We start from the raw sequence: 21,904 nt of genomic DNA, 5'->3' as shown, positions 1-21,904 counted from the left end.
ACTACTCAAGTGTAACCCCACATCAATAATGTAAGTTAAATCGGAATGTATTTTAAATGCCTCATATCATATTTTTAAATGAATGTTTTTCCATGTAATACCACTTTCTGTGATTCCAGTTATTGAAGTTCATTATATTTTAATTTAATTGGAAGAAAGTCTTTCTTATTAAATCCAGTGTTCTTTGTGTTCAGGTGACAACTCTAGCCAAGGAGGCAGAAAGGAATTCTTATCGTCTAAGCTGGGGCACTGAAAACTTGGACAACGTGGCTCTTTCTTCCAGCCCTATTCATTCAGGGTGAGTAAATCAATATTATGTATCCAGATCAAGAGGTAACAAGAGATGAGTGAAAATAACAGCTTTGTCCAGTAGCTTTAGCTGATGGCTAGCTTACAGGGGAAGTGACCTTTTTTAAAAAGGTCATGCTTTATCCGCCATGGACTCTCTCCACACAAACAGACCAGCAAAAAGGGTTGAATTCCACACAGAAGAACTGCCATTGTTTTAAAATAACACATAGAACTGCGTCAGATAGCTTGTTAACTAACCAGAGTATACCTGTGGCCTCCTTATTATTCATATTTTTGTCTTCAAGATTCCTTGAAAAGAGGGGCAAGAGCATTTGCTTTTGAAAGTTCTGTTTACTAAGATTGACTAGTTTAATAAATGCCTTTCCTTGCATATTAATGCATTTAAAATAATGTTCACAGGAGTCTGAGTCATACAGATCTACAAAGGAGTTCACATGATGGTTGAAGTAGGAATATATTAAAAAGGGAGGTTTGAGTGCAACCAGTTAGGTTCTCAATTATCATTCTAAAGTCATTCAGGTAATATATATGACACTACTTAAGAAATGCTGCCTATTTATATTATCTCGTTAAAAAATGGGACTTTGAGTTAATGATTTTAAATATCCTTAGAGATGATCTTAAGTTAGAAGAATTCAATTATTTGGAATATAAATTACTTAAGGGGCTTTAAATTGTAATACTCTTCACAACTGGTCTTTTTCTTACATTTTAATGGTTTCAAGTTGTATAGTAATTCCATAATTATGAATAAACTTTTAAAATGTTTTTCTTTAATTACTTTTTAAACCCTGCTCATATTTTATCTAACTAAATATAATATTTTGATTTAAATTATTATCCCAAACTCCTTATCCATAATCCCCAGAATGATTTTGAGTGATGGATCCTTTCTTATTTTTATTATTCTAAAATATTCTCCTTTCAGGAAAGATTCTAAGATACTGTAGTTTAAAATTTGGGACTTCTTAATCTGATCTGTTAAAGGCTCGTAAAATTAGTTGCATAGATATAAAATTAGTTACATAGATACTGAAAATAATTATAATACTCTTCTATGTTAAATAAGTAAAAGCTAGTTCTTGATGCAAGTGTTATTCAGGGGAATAAAAGCCAATTAAACCTCGTTCAAATTTACTTATTTTAAGTAGGAAATGAGATAATTAAAATCTGACAGCTATAAGCGGTTCAAAAAGCATAACATCACATACTAAAATTTTCCACAATAATAAGAAGAAAAAAACCTTGGGCCTAGAGTGTTGATGGATAATAGATCAGAATTTAGAAACCATAATCTAGTATTTGAAGTCCATGTCCAGCCTACAAAGTGACAAGATAATTTTAAGCAAAATGTGACATAGAAAAATTGTCTTATTGCAGACCAAGATTTTAAAGATCCTTATTTTTTTACTATGAAACATGATCACTAACTCTGATCCTCAACTCTGGCTGTACATGGGAATCACTTGGGAGCTTTAAAAATACTGATGCCCAGGCCCCAGCTGAAACCAGTTCTATCACAGTCTCTATTGTTGGGGCCTTGCCATTGGTATTTTCTACACGTACCAGCTGTCAAATATATTTGTTTTATATAGGCTATTAGAAAGGAACACTATTGCCTAATAAAGCTTCGACTATAAGTTTGGCTTAGGTAATTTACATATGACTAGTTACCTCAAATATCTTTTTATCCTTTCCATTTACTTAAGTATTCTCTCTTCACACACTGTTGAGTTCTGCAACGCACCAAATTTTGTGCCAGGCACCAAGGAAAACAGATGAGTAAGTCATAGCCAGTACCTTTAAGAAGCTTGCTGATGTGTTGTTATTTGAATTTGGGAGACAGTCTCCAAAAGAGCAGTAACATGATGGTTAAGAGTGTGCTTTGGAATCATATCAAACAGAATTCAGATCCTGGCCCTGCCATTCAATATGTGACACTGGGCAAGTTGTGTAAAGTGTTTCAGTTTATTTATCTATAAGATGAGTATAATATTATAGACTCTATAGGGGAGACTTACGGATTAGATGCTTCTTAAGTAGTTAGCATTTTGCCTAGAAAGAATAAGTACTCAATAGATTTTAGCCATTAGTATTTATACAATCCACACACATATCTTTAGCAAATTTCCAGTTAGTGAAACAAAAGTATTCTGAATTCTCTAAATGGGAATAACCAATGTGGTACAATTCATAATGGCAATGTTTGACTTATTTTGTATCAGGTAATCTATCTTAAGGTTGTGTTTCTACTATAGTATTTGAATGAATACTGCAAAAGATGACTCCAAAGAAATGGATAGTTACCACTAAAAATTCAATATTTCCGAGTGTGATGGTATTTGAAAGCTACTGTGATATTAATATAAATACTATTTATAATATATCATATAAAAATGACTTCTTATAATTTTATTCACTATACACCAGGTTCCTGAGTAATAGTTTTTATATAATTTACAAGGAGCTGAGTTTCTCTTTAATTAGGTGAATTCCCAGCCACTTCAAAGCCTGCCCAAATTGTAAGAAAAAAATGATTTTTGATGGAGAAGATAATAAAGCTAGCTTTTATAAGCATATGTCACTAATTTGTGGATAATGATCTATTAGATTAGATGGAGATTTTAGGTTAATAGAAGACACAACTTCTACCAATAAGCACCATTATTTTCTTTTACTTCTACTGTTTCCAATGACTAGTGTTCATCACAATAGGAGAATAGGTCTCGGTGATTAAAAAATCGGTTCTGACCAATAAATACAGCCAGTACCTAGCAAAAGAAAGGCTGACTGTAATATTGTTGTTGTTGTTCTTAAAGAAGTTGCCTTACTGATTCACAGTGTGATGATTATTTCTAGTATCCTAACCATGATCACATCCAGTGCAAGCTTGGATAAGAGCTTAAATTTTACATTTCTTCCCCATTTCATAAGTGCATAATGAATCAACAGATGTAAGCCACAAATTCCTATGAATAGCCAGTTTTGTGACTCATTTTAAATATTATTTCAAAAGCCTTTATTGTTATAGTTTTTTAATGTCAGCCAAGTGCTAACAAATAAATGCCAGTTCATAATGTCGTATATAAGACATAGTAACTAGAAGTCAATAGGAAAGTAAAGTTTTATAGGACTTTTTCATAAAAACATGTTGAAGATGGTTTTGCTGTGAACCTAAAACTACCCTAAAAAATATAGTCTATTTTTTTTAATGTAAAAATGTTAGCTCATATAGTGGAAGTTGATATTTGAAATTCATAGAAATTAAAGATGTTTTTCATTTGATGACATCAATATTTATCTAAGTACCTGTGGCTGTTAATTTAGTTGTTCATATATTTCAAACACTCTTTTTTTTAATGGTACACGAAGGTAAATTCTTTGGGGTGAAGAAAATTGTTTCATAAAACAACTGCTTTGTCAAGTTAGGTTTCTGGTCCAGAGGATACACATATCCATTTGTAAATCATCAGGTGTTGAAAACCCAAGTGGACTCTTATGAAAACGTACGGAGCATTTTGAGGAAGAGCAGATTCAAGCAGAAGAGGAATGAGACAGGACCGTAAAGCAAGATCAAACAATGTGACCAGCGAGGAAGACAGGGAATGGAAGGCTTGAGAAAGCCCTGAGACTCCGTTCACATAGTTTTTGTTACCTGTAGTAGGTAATTAATGTTACCTACTCTGCCTTATAGTTTATGCTACTGTTTGTCACTGGAGCTAATTTTTAAATAGCACCTTTTCTGTTTGCATTTCTTACGTAGCAGCCCAAAGGGCATTACCATTATTTTGAAAGTCTTACAAGTGTGAGTGAAAAGCTACGGAGGCAAAACTATGTCTATCAAATCAAAGACTTTTTATCTTTCTTTATACTGCCCCTTGATGTTGTGTAGCTTCTTGGATATGTAGACTTTGAGTACCCACATACACCAGTGTTGAGTAAGGCCACAAATCCCTCTCCAGTGATTTTATATCCCAGTTCCCTAACCTGGGAGTTACTCCATAGCCCCCATATCTGGGTCTTCTCTCAGCCTTTTCATAGAGCTGTATCTCATTTGTATTTCCATCCTTTTTTTCAGTGGGCACGGTATTGGTATATAAATATTTCATTTGAAAGTCACTTCTGATTTCCTTCTTTGTATTTCACTTGATCCATTCCTTCTCTGTGCTAAAGTATCTATTCTGTTGCAGCCGCACCTCTCCATGTCTTGATCGTGACAACAGCAGGTGAACTTCCGTATAATTCCTACTCTGAACATGTTGCCTCTCCTCTTCCCCTTTCTCCATGTCTTTCTCCCTGTACCTTGCCTCGGGATGCTTTAGTGTGACATACCTAGCCAGAGAGAGCAAGAGAGGGCGCACACGAGGGAGAATGGTGTATTGCCTCCACATCATGACCATTACTGAGTTCCCCATTATGGTGCAGGGACAGCGAGTATTTGTTATTTTGTTGGAAATAAGTGGGGTTATGCTAAAATGAGCGTAGACCTAATGTGAGAGGCTGTCTTCATCATAAGTCTCCGTATCTCTGCTGCTTTTGAGAGAAAAAGGGCTACATAGAGCTGAAAGATGTTATTCCCAGCAACTATGCAAATTGGTTAAGCTGTTTTCAAGTTACAGTAAAGGTTATGATTTTAAGTGTCACTTAGCAAGAGTTTTTTAAAGCTATAGTCTAGGGGAACCAAAGGCTGAAAGTTTATTAATAGTACACTTGCTTGCTAGTACTGCTTTAAATGCAACTTTTGATATTTTGGAAATTGTACTATAGAATGATTCCAGTGTTCTAAAAATATCTATGCTTCTATGTTATTTTTATAAGCTTATTTTTAAAAGTTCTTATCAGACTACTGGTTATAGTATTTTTATTATACAGTCATGCATCAGGATCAGGATACTGAAGATTGTCTACAAATCAGACAATTTTCAATTTTGACAAATTTATATCCATTTTTTTTACTTTTTCGGCAATACCCACTAAATATTTTGTGTCTATACATGAACATAGTGATAAATACATTTTTGGTGATTTTAACAGGTTTGAGGCACTTTATTTCAAAGGTGTTTTCATCAGTTTTTCAGTTGATGGAATTTGGAAGATTAGGAAGAAATTAAGGAAATTATAGAGGACAGGGAGCTCACGGTACGGTTTTCTCACAGTAACCCAGAAATCAGATTTAATTCAAGGCCCTCTTGCTATGTATGTGTAAATCACTGAAGCACCCTGATGACAGATTTCTTTTTCCTATTTTCACTCAATAACTAACTCTGAATGCTGCAATCTCCTCTCCATCCTTACCCCATGGTCCTGGATGAATTAAACGTAAACCTAAGGATTCATAACTTTTGGGGTGGAGGATATAGTCCTCAAAAGACCAGAATCATTGTTTTCTGCTGCCTCCACTGAAGCATGTATCTGTCTAGCTAATCAACTACATATTCCTAGGCAAGTCATTTGCATAATAATGGTGGATTGCTTTTGCTTTTATCCCTTTTAAATTGTGATAACAGTGTATCTCACAATTTTGAAAACTTCAATAAGGATTTCTACTTTGCATGACTGCTAAATTTCCTTTGAAGAGTAAGATAAACAATTAAAACCAAGTATGTTATGTGATGTTTTTTTGTCTGTACAGTCTGAAGTCAATGTTTAGTGTAGTATGTGTATAGATTTTTTGCAAAACTACTCTTGATTGTTTTAGCCATACAGCAAAAATAGTATATATTTCTTGGAGGAATAGCAGTTTGTTTTTCAAATAGTAATGCTTCCAGAACTTATGAAATGGAACATTCCAGTAGGTCGCCTAACCTAGTTAGAATTTTAATACCAGAATGCCGAATTAGAGTTTGAGTTTAATCAAAGTCTCTCATTTTGGGGATGAGAAAACTGAAACCTAAAGATGTTAAATGACTTGCCGGAGGTTACAGCGGAAATTCAACACAGGGTTAGATCTCGTGATAGATCCAAGCTGGAGCCAGGAAAGAATGTGGTACTTGTTGAATTATCTTGTGCTCTATACTAATAGTGTTTTTTACATCTTCTTTAGTACAGTTCATAAACTCATCAAAACTCCATATTAAACTACTTTAGCAAAGTTCTGGGTTCACTGTAGATATTTAATAAATGTTAGTTTCTCTGTTTAACTTTGTATATTATATGCTAATTTTAAGACATTCAAAATATATAAAATTATATGCATTTATTGAATTCTATCTGCTTGACCCACAATGATTTAATTCTCATTCTACCCTTAAGTGGTGATAGGATGATCCCTCATTGACAGATGAGGTTTCAGTCACAGCTCACAAACAATGGAACTGAACTTCAATCCATTTATCAATACATTTTACTTTAGTTCTTTTCATCTCCCAATGTTAGGGTTAGGGTTATCTTGTCCCATTTTTAATCTCCTGAAAATATGAGAAAATCAAATTTACTTAATCAAATCTGGTATGTGAACTAATTTCTCTCATGATTCACCCTAACCTTTCACTTTTTCCTGTGATACCAAAAAAAAAAAAAAAAAGTCTCTTAACATCTGCTTTTTGAAATTGTTATACATCACAAAATAACTATCCACTAATCTATTACCTCAGCTTCGCTGGTGGCTCAGTGGTTGACAACCCGCCTGCCAATACTGGTGACGTGGGTTTGATCCCTGGGTTGGGAAGATCCCCTGGAGAAGGAAATGGTGACCCACTCCAGTGGGAAATCCCATGGACAGAAAGGAGCGTGGCACACAGTTGGACACAACTGAATGACTAACACACACATCCAAGCAGTAACACCTTTGATATCCTGATATTTTTAATGAAAATATTCAAATGCTAAGCCAATTTTATATTATAAACTATTGGGATTCACTGATTAGCATGTTGACTTTTATCAAAAGACTTTGTATCAGTACCTAGAAAAAAAAAATTGAATGGTTACTTCTCTTATTCTCTTTTAGTTGAAGGAAAGACTTTTATATATAATTCTGCATAGTCAGCTTTTTAATTAGTTGGAGAAGGAAATGGCAACCCACTCCAGTGTTCTTGCCTAGAGAATCCCAGGGATGGGGGAGCCTGGTGGGCTGCCATCTGTGGGGTCACACAGAGTCGGACACGACTGAAGTAACTTAGCTTAGCTTACTTTGATGAAGTCTGACTGGTGTTTGGTCCCTGGTTGTCCAGGGACCAAAGAATTAAATAACTTTCTACTTTAGCCTTCTTTTCAATTAGAAATAAATATATACAGCTTCTCACAACTGACCCTTTTCACTCTTCCACCATTCACTATTAAGCAGCATCTACAGTTACACTATTTGAGTCTGATTTGCTTAGAGTATTTTCTTACTAAATTTGTAAACATTTTTATTCATGTTGACTATCAATATTTAGCTCTTTCATGACTTCCCATCCCTTTGTTTCTTTCTTGATAGCTTTGTGATTTACATTCTTCTCTTTCTGCCTGCCCCTCTCTTCCTTCATCTCTCTCTCCCTCTCTCATCTAATAATTCCCTCAATAGAGCTTGTTGTTTTTTATTAGCCTAGTGCACTTCCTTTAGTTATTTCATAAAGACACAAAAGCTTGTTTCTGCTGGAAATTTTCTCTGACTTAGACACATTGCCACTTTAATTTTTCAAATTTGCTTGCTGTTCTGGTGTGATACTTAAATACAATTTTCTACATCTGTGATGACACCAAGACATATATAGTTAGATTTATTTACTGCAGCTCCAGTCTTTAAGTCCTTTTACTTCCCAGTCTTTGGTCTTTCTTCATAGAGTTTTCATTCCTAACAAAATCATTACTTTGGTGTATCCAAACTCTTGGTTTTCTGCTTACTCTCATTTTCTACTTATCCTCTATCAAGGGAATTAAATATGTTCACTCTGTCATTTTCAAGCAGGGAAATGCCTGTAGAGGAATATTTAATATTGAAGACAATCCTTCTCGTCTATTTAGCTATTTTATGAACTGAAATGAATGAGTGTAGTAATTTGAATGAGGTCTGACTGGATTGGTTGTCCAGGAATCAAAGAATTAAATAACCTTCTACTTTAGCCTTCGTCTCAATTAGAAACAAATATATACAGCTTCTCACAACTTACCCTTTTCACTCTTCCATTCATTCACTATTAAGCAATTACGTATTAACGGCCTACTATGTGCCCCATTCACATTGCACTAGGCCCTTGGGACACACAGGAAGAAATTTGGAGCACAGGGTCACTGCCACTGTGACACTGATATGGACCTGTGTGTGGTTAGGTCCTTCCTCCTTGACCAGGAGAGTAACTGATTCCGAGTAAGTGAAATCATCGTGTGGCATTTGGGGCTTAGACTGTGAGCATCTCGGCAGCACTGACTATGTCTTTACTTTCTGTATCCTTGCTAAGTTCCTAGGAGAGCACCTGGCACTTTCAAGAAGTGTACAAAATGTGACATGAAAAGCAGCGTGGAAATTATGGGGTACATGAGAACAAAAGAGAATTTTAAAAGAAAGTAACATAGAAATCAGAGAAAGTAATCAAACATGTAGGTGCTTAGACATTGTTGCAGCCAAGTATATAGCTACTTCAATTCACTCCTTACAGAATGCACCACTAGAAGATATTCTGAAAGGAATATATAGGCTGTGAACCATTACTGGAATAAATCTAGTGCAAATATAATAGCATGTACCATGAATGGGGAAACACCCTGGATGCTTTCCAAAAATACAGAGAGTATTGGATGTTGATAATATTAATCAGATGTATTATAGTAATTCCGTACTTTTTTGAGTCCCTGTTCTTCAGCAATGGTGCTAGTAATCAAAAGATGAAAAAGAACTCAAAGAAAGTAGAGAAAGTCAGAAATACAGCATTGAGTTCGAAATAGCACCGGTCGAAACTTCAGTCATTTTTTTCTAGTTTTTATAAAAATCAATAAATATCATAGTCAAATGAAAATGATCAAATGGAAAAGAAACCTTTCTAGTCATCTAGACGTTTTACCAGTTCTTTCATTCTTTTGAGCGATAGTGCATTTTAAAAAGCAAATAGAAAATAATTTAAGAATTCCTACTTAAACGCTAGTAATAAGAAAAGCAGCCAACATTTTCTCATTGCATTTTGATAAAGACCAGAAACATCCACACCTCAGAGCTGACCTGTTGCTTATACTCCCCAGTTTGTGCCCCGTACTAAAAGCTGAGAGGACGGGGTTGGAACCGATAGGTCTAGACTGGCTCCTGCATGGGGGAAGAAGAGTGAGACCTCCTCTCTCGGTCTTGTTCTGCATGACTTGCTTCAGATAGGCACTCTGGGCTCCTTCCCAGATGTCTGTATTCCTAGCAGCAGGGTTCTGTTCAGTAGCATGCTTGATGAGTTCTGTGTTCTGCTATGAAGAGGATGCTAAGGTATTTTTCCTTCACTTATTTAAAAATAACACAAATATATTGTGCTTCTATCCCGTAACTTACTGTAACGAAATGCCTTTCAAATGTTTTACGTGTTTGTCATGGATGCAATGTCTGAGTGTGATGAATCTAGTATAGTTCTGTGCTGGTTAAGCTATCCGTAGATCTTACGACACCTATGTGTTGCTTTCCTCTTTCTGTTTTGGTATAAAATTCTTGCAAGTGCAAGGAGAATTGGGAAAGACAGTAATGTTATTTGTGAGAGGGTGTGCACATTATTTGTGTGTGTCTTTGTGTATATGTATACGACCAGCAGATTGCCTGGTTTAATTTTTCCTCCTTGACAAAGTGAGTGCTTCCCACACTTTGAGTTTTACACTAACCTAGTGAGACGAACTCAAACTAAGCTGCAGAAACATCCTGAAGGAACCAACCTCAGAGTTGAGACAAACCCTTTCTCTTGGTACAGTTAAAATAAGCCAAATTACCTTGGATCATTATTCCCCTATTCATGAACAATTAGGTTGGCAAAAAAGAAGCAAAAGAAGAGATGCCTTTACATTTCCGAATTACTAGCTATAATTTTCCATGTTTAATTTATTATAATTTGGGGAAAATCACAATGCCCAGATGTCTTCCATTAGCATGAGCCCAGGATTTCCCCCTCAAAACCTAGAGCAGAGGGGATTGATAATCATGTTTTCTTTCTCTCCTATCAATTACAATGGTATAGAAGAGATATTTCTACTTAAGAAGTGAAAAAGCACCTTTGAATCGGTAAATGGGCTCTTCCCAAAGCATTTGATTATTTTGGTTTTCCTCTTTTTCCGAATGTAATCAGTTAAAAACCCGCATCCTGGGTATGACAGTGTTGGAGCGGGATGCATGTACATGGATTTGGTCTTGAGAGAAAGCCTTTGAATTTTTCTTAAGTCCTAGAATTATGCTAAAATGATCTGGACATGATGTAATTTTTAAAAGTCAAGTTGAATTAACTTAGAAAAGCTACAATTTAGTCTTTCCTCTCTGCTCTATCTTTATATTATTTCAAACTATGGATTTTTCAGGACTCATATAGAGGGAAGCAAATGCCTCTGCATTTATAACAAAAAGAGACTCATATTCTTTATGTAATTTCATTCCACTTTCTAAGTCAGATGGATATATGTTTAATTTACAAGTTCATGTTTAATATTACCATTGTCAAATTAGGAGCAGAACTGTTCTTTAGTAACAGATCAAAAAATACAAAAGTTAAAACAGCAACCAAACTGAAGTAAAGGCACTGGTATACAGTAAAATTACTTTTTAAGGGCATGCTTTTGGCCACCATGCATATAAATAAGAAATGTTTTCAGAACAGAGCATTATGGGAAAAAAGCTAACTTGACAAAGCTTGTTGATCTGCCTTCGATATTTCAAAACACCGCCTAATCTTCCATTTTAATTTTTAGTTTCCTGGTTAGTTTTATGGTGGATGCCCGAGGTGGTGCTATGCGAGGATGCAGACACAACGGGCTCCGCATCATTATTCCACCTCGGAAATGTACTGCCCCAACACGAGTCACCTGCCGACTGGTCAAACGCCATAGACTGGCGACAATGCCCCCAATGGTGGAAGGAGAAGGCCTGGCCAGTCGCCTGATTGAAGTCGGACCTTCTGGTGCTCAGTTCCTTGGGTAAGGGTTTCTGCTAAACCTCCCAGTTAGTCAACCGGTGAGCTTGAGTCCTCTACATGAAATCACTAGGATGGAATGGAAAAAGGTACGTCAAGCTTTTGAAAGAAGATTGGCCCCTATGAAATTTTTTAAGAATTGAAAGTAATGCCTCAATGTTTGACCGCACTTAAATGCCTCTTATTTTAAGGCATTAATGGGTTAAGCATTCAGGTTGATTATTACTCTTTCTCTTTGGATGTGATAGTGGCTGCCAGGCTTCCACTATGAATAATCATACTTTGGTTGAAGGTAGGTATTTTTTAATCTGGATTTCAGTGGGAAAGTCGTAGAGAAAAAATACAGTTGGCCCTTGAATGATGCAGAGGTTAGAGGTGCTGACCGCCCCCTATACCGTCGAAACTTTGCAAACACCTGAGGGTTGGCTCTGCCTGTAAGAGGCTCCGCCACATCCCAGGTACTGCATCTGTGGATCCAACAACCACTGATGGACCACGTGGTTCTGAACCATTTGCCGTTGAAAAAAATCAAATGGACCTGCCTAGTTGTTCAAGGGTCAACTGTACTAGTCTGTTCTGAACATGAACTTAACGTCTTATATAGTTACTACAAACAGAATCATCATCTTCGCTTTGGAGGGCAGTGTTCTTTATAGCACATACAAAAATTTAATCTATGTGATTTGTCTTTTCTGTTATCAAAATTGCTACCATGAGTTAAAAATTATCCTGGCAGTTTTATTTGGCATAGATTTCATTAAGAGGACAAAAATCCAGACTGACGTTTACCATGCTCATTTTAGCAATTTTGAGCAGAAATAAGCTTTTCTTCTATTTGTACTGCTGCTGTGATATTACCTGGTATCTCAGTATGCCAAGAAATGAGTAGCACCTCCTGAAAACTGACAAAACAAAGTTTTGGAGGGGGACAAGTTTCAAAATATTTTGAAACAAATCAGTTGTATACAAGTCTTGTTATATAAAGTCTTTGTGCTGAAAAACTGGGAGAAAATCCTATTCATTATGAACTCTTTTGCTTTGCCAGTGTCATACTGGGGAAGTGGATTTCTGCCTTTAGAACTCAGGAAACTGTTCTAAAGCCTCATAATTTGGAGCAAACTGTTAACAGGTTGTTCCAAATTATGTTCACACCTGAAAAGGTGTGTGTATGTATTTCCCAGTTATGGAAACTACCTCCCACGTCCTCCAATCAGACAGACCACAGATTTAGAAGGAGCCTGTGAAGTTCTGGGTTGCATCAGAAAATTCCATCATGGTTGGAATAATTCCCCAGTGATTCCTTTCATATTCTGTACAAGGTCCTTTCTCCTACAGATAGTTGTAGGCTTTTTAATAATTGTCAGATCTGTTGAGAAATACCCATGAAAACTTCTGGCCTCATTACAGAGTCAGAGTTTTTATTGTATTCCCAACAGCTTTGTCTTTCCTGTGGAGCATATTTTATTTTATTTTTTTTGGCTCATGCCCTGGCGGTGAACCTCAGCAGGAATAGATCCGACCCCAAGCGCCCTCCTTCCACGCGCCTCCATTGCACACTCTGGGTCTCTGTTCTTGCTCTTTGTGACCAATGGAGGGGGCAGAACCAAACGCAGTGTGAAACCAAACTTCACTCTGTTCGTCAGCTGGTGACGCTGGGGTTCTGTGGAACACAACACCTGAAGCTTACCTATGTTCTTTCTTTCACTGCTGCTTTGGATGTACTCAGTAAACTTCACCTGCCAACGGCTCCTCCCCCACTTAATGAGGGAGAAAGTTTGGTCAGCCGCATCCTTCAGCTGGGGCCTCCTGGAACCAAATTCCTTGGGTAGGAGTGACTTAAAACAAATTGATGGCTGCGGGCCCCCATTCTTCTCCTCCTTCTGCAATATGATTTCTCTTTTTGTCATTGTGCCCATGACATGTCCCTCTCTATGATTTAAATTCTGTACGACCTATCTTTAGTGGACCATTTCTGACCCTTGTGGTATGTGACTTTTATTTTTGAGTGATGTTTTTATATCTTTTCCCTTAAGTGCTGTGACCTTCATTTTCGTTTAAAGCATGAGATTTCTGCCTAGTTGTACTATGTGCTAGTTACGATGTTGTTATGATAAATTCGGAGTCTGTATCAAAGCAACCTGGACTGAAAAAAAAAATCAAAAGCCTCTCTGGATTTCGAGAGTGAATGTGACTGAAACACAGTAGGGCCGTGCATGTTCTGGATCCTGAATAAAATAGGCACTGGACACAACCTGGCTGCCTGCTGAGCGCTCCTGTAGCGCCGCCCTGTGTGCACATGCCTATGTCTCCTTGAATGGAAGAAATAGACGGAGAGAGTCCTTGAGTGCATGCCTCTCGAGTTCCGAAGCAGTTGTCTTTTCTGACATCTCCTCATTTATGGCACATGAAATTACGCAGTGTATGAGCCATTTTCCCTCTTAAACCATTTTGTCATTTTGCACCTTGTAGAAAACATTTAAAGAGATTGGCATACCTCATAGATATGCATGTCCGTTTCTTTTGGTTAAATGTGTTATCCTTACGTTTATCAAAGGAGAAGTTCCAGAATGCCACATGCACTCACAGGGAGACATCATTGGCTTAAGGTAGCAGCATGGCCCCGAGGATTGGTGCCCCTGAGGTGGAGTGCTAGCTGCAGGGCTCCGGAGGATGGCCCCGCTCTGTCCCTGTCCCCAGAAAGAGAAGAATTCCAGGTCACTTTGCAACAGACCGCATCGAGGTGCTTGTCTTGCTGGTGGTTAGCTCCTGTCCACACTGAATGTTCTGCCTTGCTGTGTCAGGCCTGTGATCGTGGAGATCCCTCATTTCGCTGCCCTGCGAGGAAAAGAGAGGGAACTGGTGGTCCTGCGCAGCGAGAACGGGGACAGCTGGAAAGAGCATTACTGTGAATACACGGAGGAGGAGCTGAATGAAATCCTGAATGGCATGGATGAAGGTACTTCATACTGAAGGTTTTAAAAGGACTCTGAAGTGGAGGCGTGATAGTGATGCATTTGTTTATATCCTAGGGGGCGTGTGTGTGTTACCTAGTCCAATTTTCTCTGCTGGCGCTTGCACAGTAAAGCCTGCCTATTGACACGAGGTTGTGGTGAAGGAAATAATACCAGGTTATTGCAGGTGCCAAACAAGAAGTCTGGGTTTTTGAGCATTAGTTGCCCAGACCCCTTGTTTAGCACCAGTGACTCAGTGCTAAAGAATCCATCTGCCAGTGCAGGAGACGTGGGTTTGATCCCTGGGTTGGGAAGGTCCCCTGGAGAAGGAAATGGCAACCCACTCCAGTATTCTTGCCTGGGAAATTCCATGGACAGAGCAGCCTGGCAGGCTACAGTCCATGGGGTTACAAAAGAGTTGGACATGATTTAGTGACTAAAAACAATAGAGTGTTCTGGTATATTACCATGGTGATGCATTGGAGTGCACAGTATATTTGCCTTGTCTTATTTTTGTTGCATTCAGGAAAATGAAATTTTTTAATAGTAAATATCTTGGATTAATAAAGAAATACAGTCCATCTCTATCTTTCATGCAAACTTTTCTAAAATACATGTATATGGAATTTAGAAAGATGGTAATGATAACCCTTTATGTGAGACAGCAAAAGAGACACAGATGTAAAGAACAGACTTTTGGACTCTGTGGGAGAGGGAGAGGGTGGGATGATTTCGGAGAATGGCATTGAAACATATATACTATCATTTAAGAAACGAATCACTAGTCTAGGTTCGATACAGGATAAGAAAAAAAGAAAGGAAAAAAAAAAAGAAATAGAATAGATGCTGTTTCCAGAGAAGGCAATGGCACGCCACTCCAGTACTCTCGCCTGGAAAATCCCACTACAACCTAGTAGGCTGCAGTCAATGGGGTTGCTAAGAGTTGGACACAACTGAGTGACTTCACTTTCACTTTCCACTTTCATGCAGTTGAGAAGGAAATGGCAACCCACTCCAATGTACTTGCCTGGAGAATCCCTGGGATGGGGGAGCCTGGTGGGCTGCCGTCTATGGGGTCGCACAGAGTCGGACACGACTGAAGCGACTTAGCAGCAGCAGCAGATACTGTTTCATAACAAAATGAATAGATATTGGATAATATATCCATGATTTTAAAAAATACCTAATCTGAACATTTAGATATTTAAGACACTGATAAAAAGTGCTAAATTTTTCTATAGGAAAACTTACATATACCCATAACTACTACATTATAGGACAATAGAATTTTTTCTTTCATTAACATTTTTCAGTTGGAGGAAAATAGCTTTACAATGTTGTATTGTTTTCTGCCATGCAACAATGCAGATCAGCCATATAATGCACATACTGTGTGTGCTAAGTTGCTTTAGTCATGTCGAACTCTTTGCCACTCTGTGGACTGTAACCCACCAAACTCCTCTCTCCGTGGGATTCTCTAGGCAAGAATACTGGAGTGGGTTGCCATTTCATTCTCCAGGGAATCTTCCCAACCCAGGAACTGAAACCACACCTCTTACTTCTGCATTGGCAGGCAGGTTCTTTGCCATTAGCACCACCTGAGAAGTCCTTTACCTCTCTTTTATGCCTCCCTCCCCTGCCCCATCCCATCCCTCTAGAGCATCACAGAGCACCAGGCTGGGCTCTCTGTGCTATACAGCAACTTCTCAGTAGAATAATACTTTTAACTTTCTATTAAGGACTTAGGAAAATTAAGTTCACTCACAGTTTACACTTTTTAAACAGAGAGTTAGCTACGGTTGAATTTCATATGCACACTTACACGTATAGTTAAGGATCGTGTTTTTCATTAGGGCTTTAATCTCTGTAAATCTCAAATCCTAGTTTAGGCCATTTAGCCTCAGGTTGAAATACTTTAGTTTGGCTAGAGGGAGGTGTTCTTTCTTAGACTTCCTGAGGTTGCACAGAGATGAGGTGTCAGTCCTGATAACCAGGGATATGTTCCACTTTACGTGACTACACAAATAGGCACTTGTTTTTTTGCCCAAGTGCCAAGAACATACCAAAATTTGCATTGACCTGGGCACACAACTGTGTGGCTGTTTGCCAGATTTTATCAGTCTTCCAGGACCACTAATTGTAGCTTCATGTGTGGCTCATGGATAGTGAAGTGTAGCCTGACAGCAGCTGCTTTAATGTTTCTTCCTGTATCCTGCTGAGGGTTAGTAAGAAGAGAGGCCATGGAAGAGGAAATGATGCCTTCTAGACGTGTGGGTCAGTATTTTCCAATTAAGATGAAAAGATCAGGATTCTTACTGATAAAGCTTGTTCTGTCCTGTATTTAGCTGCTTCTGCTCCTGGGAACCATTTCTTTTGCATGCGTTGAGTTTAGGATATTTCCCTCTGATATATTTACCTGTCATTAACAATGCCATGTTGTCCTTAGATGGGGACCCACTCTTATATAATTTTTTACATAAATAAAAAGCTCATTTTGAAGCAGAATTGAATTTGTATATTTTTATGTTTGTTATGTTTGTTCTGTGAAAACCTGTTTTTTCATAAGTATATGCTAGTAATTGCCAATGTATCAGTCTTCAGTCATGAATGATCAGATGCTGGGACTTCTGACTTTTGCTATCTACTTATATTCAAGAGTCAAGAAGAAGGCACTTGCTGTTCATGCCTCTGTAAGAATTGTAAAATGCTTTCTAAAAATGAATAGCTTTCCATAATCTCTTAAAATTCAGTAATCTACTTAGTTCAAAGTTTCAAATTTTAAACCAGTTGGATTTACTGTATTGCCCTACATATCTACACTAATGCAATTTATCAAGAGTCCATTATCCCATTCTCCTGATGTTAGATGATCTGCTTGGTAAGTTCATGATTTCAGGGGAATATTGAAACCCTAAATCTGCAATCAGTGATCTTTTTAAAATATCCACGGTGATTATCTCAGAGACAACCATGCCACTGGAATGAACACACTGATACAAATCTTACCCTTCGAAGACAGATTTTATTCCCACACTACTCCCCTGAGAACCAAAAGGACCATATTACTAATGAAAACCACAAATAACTAGTTTTGAGCTAACTTTGAAATTTGTAAAGAAAGGAGCCCGTGGTCAATTTCCTCTTCCTCACGTTGAGCCAAAAATAGGACAGGTTTGTTTCATTGCCCTCAAACCCCCTTACTTACAAAGACAGCCTTGCAATATCGCACCTGGAACTAAATGCTTTGTTTCACAGTGCCCTGGAAAGATGTCGTTTTCACAGAGAGAAAATGTGCGAACCAAATGCTGACAAGTCTTGAGAGATTCTGGTATTGTTAGGATAGCCTTGCTTTTAAAATTTTCCTATTATTTAAAAAACGTTTTTGCTGCCACATCTGTTCAGTGTTAACCTATGCCAGTGAGTTTGCTAGAATGCTTTCAAAAGCGAATCCTTGCTCTGTGAAGATGGGTCATTTCTTATCTCAGTGCTGGATACCCCGGAAGACCTAGAAAAGAAACGAGTCTGCCGCATCATCACCCGTGACTTCCCACAGTACTTTGCGGTGGTGTCTCGCATCAAGCAGGACAGCAACCTGATTGGGCCGGAGGGAGGCGTGCTGAGCAGCACCGTGGTGCCCCAGGTGCAGGCCGTGTTCCCCGAGGGGGCGCTGACCAAGCGGATCCGCGTTGGCCTACAGGTACGCCCACAGCAAGATGCAAGTTAACCTAACGTGGATTTTATTCCGGTGATTCAGAATCAGCTTTTCCAAAGAGGATTAAATGGCTAAAGCATCCAGTTATTCCTGGGTGAGCAAAAGCTGCCCTTAGAAGTCATCAGTGGCATAAAGTTTTATATGAGCGTTTGGTAACAGTGGGAAATTACAGTTGCCATATTTGAAGACACAAAACTGATTTATGAAATAAAAATGTATTAAGAAATTTGACATGGAATATAATGATGTATTGTTTATTTTAATATTTTTCCTTTCTTTTAAAAGGCTCAACCTATGCACAGTGAGCTGGTTAAGAAGATTCTGGGCAACAAAGCTACCTTCAGCCCTATAGTCACTTTGGAACCTAGAAGAAGAAAATTTCACAAGCCAATTACCATGACCATTCCTGTCCCCAAAGCTTCAAGTGATGTCATGTTGAATGGTTTTGGGGGAGATGCACCAACCTTAAGATTGCTATGCAGCATCACAGGTGAGTCACATAGGACTATTTTGTTAATAATAGACAGTTCTGGAAGAAGAAACTTAGATTGTAAATGCTAAATTACCTTTGTTCTAAGATGCCTGCATCTTACTAATATGCGTTAATTCAGGAAAAGCACACTGACTAGGGAAGTGAGAGGGGACAGGAAATGAACTAATATTTTCTAAATAAAGCCTGATGCCAGCCAGACTTTTAGACACTTGAAACACATGGTCATTTTTATCTCCAAAGTAGCCCTCTGAGGAAAGTTTAATCCCCTTTTACTAGAAAGGAAAACAAGACTGAGAGAAGTTTTTTTACAATTTGCCTGAGATTATACTGTAAATATCTGACAGAGTTGGGATTCAAACCCAAGTCCATGTACCTCTAAACCCAAGCTTTAAGCCTTCATTGAAGATATCACCTTATACCTGTGGCAAACTAAATGATACCTTGAATAATTATACCAACTATTTCAAACTTTTCTGTCCAGGAATTGGTTATGACTTTATCATTAATCTGTTGGCTAACTTCTCAGTTGGAAGTTGCAATAGCTTTCAGTTAACCATCAAACTCCAGAAAGATATTCCCAGGACACTGGTTGTCGCAGACCAATACTACTACCACAGATGGTGAGAGAGAAAAAAATCCACACAAGTAACCTGTGCTGGAACTACATCAATGAGAATTTCCCTATTTAACAGAAACTGAATGGTACTAGCATTCAGTAAATATTCATACTGTTTTTAGTAGGAATAATAACCATATCTGCTTCAGTATTATTGGATTTTTTTTTCATTTCTCCTCATTTTAGCAGGAGTGTTCATCCTTCTTTTATCCTCTCTCTCATTCTTCCTTCTTATCAATGTTTTTTTTTTTCCTGTACTCTTGATAGCAAACCATTGAGACTCTACCCCACAAGTTTAATAGTATGACATAATTTTAAAATACATGGGGGTTTCCCTGGTGGTCTAGTGGTTAAGACTGTGCTTCCAGTGTAGAGGGCTCAGGTTTGATCCATGGTTGGGGGAACCAAGGTCCTACATGCCACATGGCATGACCACCAAAAAAAAAAAAAGACACTCAAAACCAAAACAAAGCAAAAATAATAAAAGAAAATATGTGCCCTAAAATGAGAGTAGTGAGAAATCATATGCTTCACTCAGGGCCTCTCCCAGTTATTCATGTCTGCTTATTATATAGCCTTCCCATACTTACTGATTCATGTGTATATGATTAATCATCCTATAATATGCTATGTAGCAGCGCAGATGCAAAACAAGTCGGATTGAAAAATGTCCGTGGCACATCCTGCCCTTCTAGATGATCAAATGAAGATACCACCTGGGCCTTGACACCATCTAGTCTAGTTATTCTGGGCCTCTGTCTTGGGGTGGATTTGTTCTGAGCAACTTCTTAAATTTACTTGTTAATTTTTACAAATATGTTAGTAGATTTTTGGATTTTTGTGTTTTGCTGTATTATATAATTCTGTTTAGAATGTATATTTTATGGGCCTCCTAGAATAAGGAATTTTGATAACTCATTCCCTTCTTTAAAATTCCTTTAGAGTCAAAATTTGTCTTCCTCTCAAACATACATTTCTCCTGCAATGCCTGAAGACAGTGTTGTCCTTATTTATGCCAACTTAATTTCTCAGTAGAAGTGAAAGTCAGCATCACCCTCCAGAGTGATGTGTCGGTGTACAGAGGCATTCACTGATTTGTTCTTTCACTTTGCAATATTTACTGAGCTTTTAATATTTTCCAAGGATTTTTGCCAACCTTCAATCGCAAATTGAAAGGAAATTTTGTTTCTTGAAAATAATTGCCTAAAATATCAAGTGAAAGAGTATTTGGATTTTTGCTTTAACAAAGCATTCAGCTCCTTGGTTAGTCGAAGGATCTTTTAAAATCATCAACTGAATACAATTCAAAATTATCTTCAGAAACTAGCAATTACAATAAAAAAAAAAACTTTAGAATGTCAGGGAGAGAAAAGAGCACCTAGTAATTTGAAGCAGTTATTCAAATGACCTCCCTTAAATTTAGTTCCGTGAAATGTGGTGCTAATGTCTGTTTCCAGTGTGTCATTGTCTTAGCACGTAGTTTTCAGTCACTTTGTTTCCAGGGTGTCATCCTGAAGAGTGAATGAACGTAGCCAGAAGCCAGAACCACAAAGCCTTTATTTTATAGCACCGAGTTTGGAGTTCTGCCTAATTTTTTTTCAACAATCCTGTTATTTCAGGTGGAACCACCCCTGCTCAGTGGGAAGATATTACAGGAACTACGCCATTAACATTTGTCAATGAATGTGTTTCCTTTACAACCAATGTGTCTGCCAGGTACGGTTATACTGCACAGAAAAACCATTGGAATTGTGTGCCCAAATGTCCTTTGTTTTACTTTGTTTCATACATTCTTTAAAAGTAATTTTTTGGGGGGTTTGGTTTTAAAAATGGTCTGCATTTACTTTCATGTCTTAAACCAGACTCACCAGTGAATGTAATAGTGATAATGCATTAATGAAGTATGAAGTACAGCCATTCAGATTAAAATCTAAAGAAAGTAAATTATTGCTGGCTATTACTGTATGACCCAGACTCTAGTTTTAGCAGCCACAGCCAATTTTTCCAGTCCTGAAGGACTTAGGAATGATGAATTTCCTGCTGTCAACAAAATAGCCTGAACTGTTGTTTTGTTTTTTTTTTTCCCCAAACAGAATGATAACCAAACCACAGAGCATATCATGGTTTGCTTGCACAGTTTAGAGTTTTCAGTGACTTGTGTGCACCATAACATATTTACACATTATCCTTTTTGTGTCAGATATCTTTAAAAAGCTTAAGCTGTTTAGTTTCATTGCATGTGTATACACCAACTCACTAGTTCTCATTTGCTTGATCTTTAATGGATTGCCAAGTGTTTTCCTATTTTAATTTGATTACTATAAACTCTTGTGACTTAAGAGCAAGAGGCAATATGTCCATTTTATTTTATTTTACTTTATTTTACTTTACAATACTGCATTGGTTTTGCCATATATCAACATGAATCCACCACGGGTATATACGTGTTCCCAATCCTGAACCCCCCTCCCACCTCCCTCCCCATACCATCTCTCTGGGTCATCCCAGTGCACCAGCCCCAAGCATCCTGTATCCTGCATCGAACCTAGATTGGCAGTTCGTTTCTTATATGATATTATACATGTTTCATTGCCATTCTCCCAAATCATCCCATCCTCTCCCTCTCCCACAGAGTCCAAAAGACCAATACAGTATGCTAACACATATATATGGAATTTAGAAAGATGGTAACGATAAGCCTGTATTCGAGACAGCAAAAGAGACACAGATGTATAGAATATGTCCATTTTAAAGATGAGA

The 21,904-nt window shown here is 37.7% G+C and overlaps 1 protein-coding gene across 32 annotated transcripts in view; it reads left to right on the top strand.

Annotated features, from left to right (window-relative positions):
- ANK2 (ankyrin 2) overlaps positions 1-21,904 on the top strand; it is a 699,882-nt gene that overhangs the window by 636,508 nt on the left and 41,470 nt on the right. For 16 of the 32 annotated variants that reach the window (XM_069593470.1, XM_069593476.1, XM_069593474.1 and 13 more), the window contains 6 exons: positions 195-298; positions 11,152-11,376; positions 14,174-14,328; positions 17,809-18,020; positions 18,321-18,525; positions 20,764-20,860. In XM_069593470.1, the coding sequence (XP_069449571.1) occupies positions 195-298; positions 11,152-11,376; positions 14,174-14,328; positions 17,809-18,020; positions 18,321-18,525; positions 20,764-20,860 (998 nt within the window). Of the gene's footprint in view, positions 1-194; positions 299-4,502; positions 4,539-11,151; positions 11,377-13,098; positions 13,198-14,173; positions 14,329-17,808; positions 18,021-18,320; positions 18,526-20,763; positions 20,861-21,904 lie in introns of all 32 variants that reach the window. The other 16 variants (XM_069593465.1, XM_069593447.1, XM_069593452.1 and 13 more) reach the window with 2 other exon arrangements.

The sequence above is a fragment of the Ovis canadensis genome, chromosome 6, assembly GCF_042477335.2.
Source record: "Ovis canadensis isolate MfBH-ARS-UI-01 breed Bighorn chromosome 6, ARS-UI_OviCan_v2, whole genome shotgun sequence".
Taxonomy (NCBI): Eukaryota; Metazoa; Chordata; class Mammalia; order Artiodactyla; family Bovidae; genus Ovis; species Ovis canadensis.
This window is presented reverse-complemented; position numbering and strand designations above follow the sequence as displayed.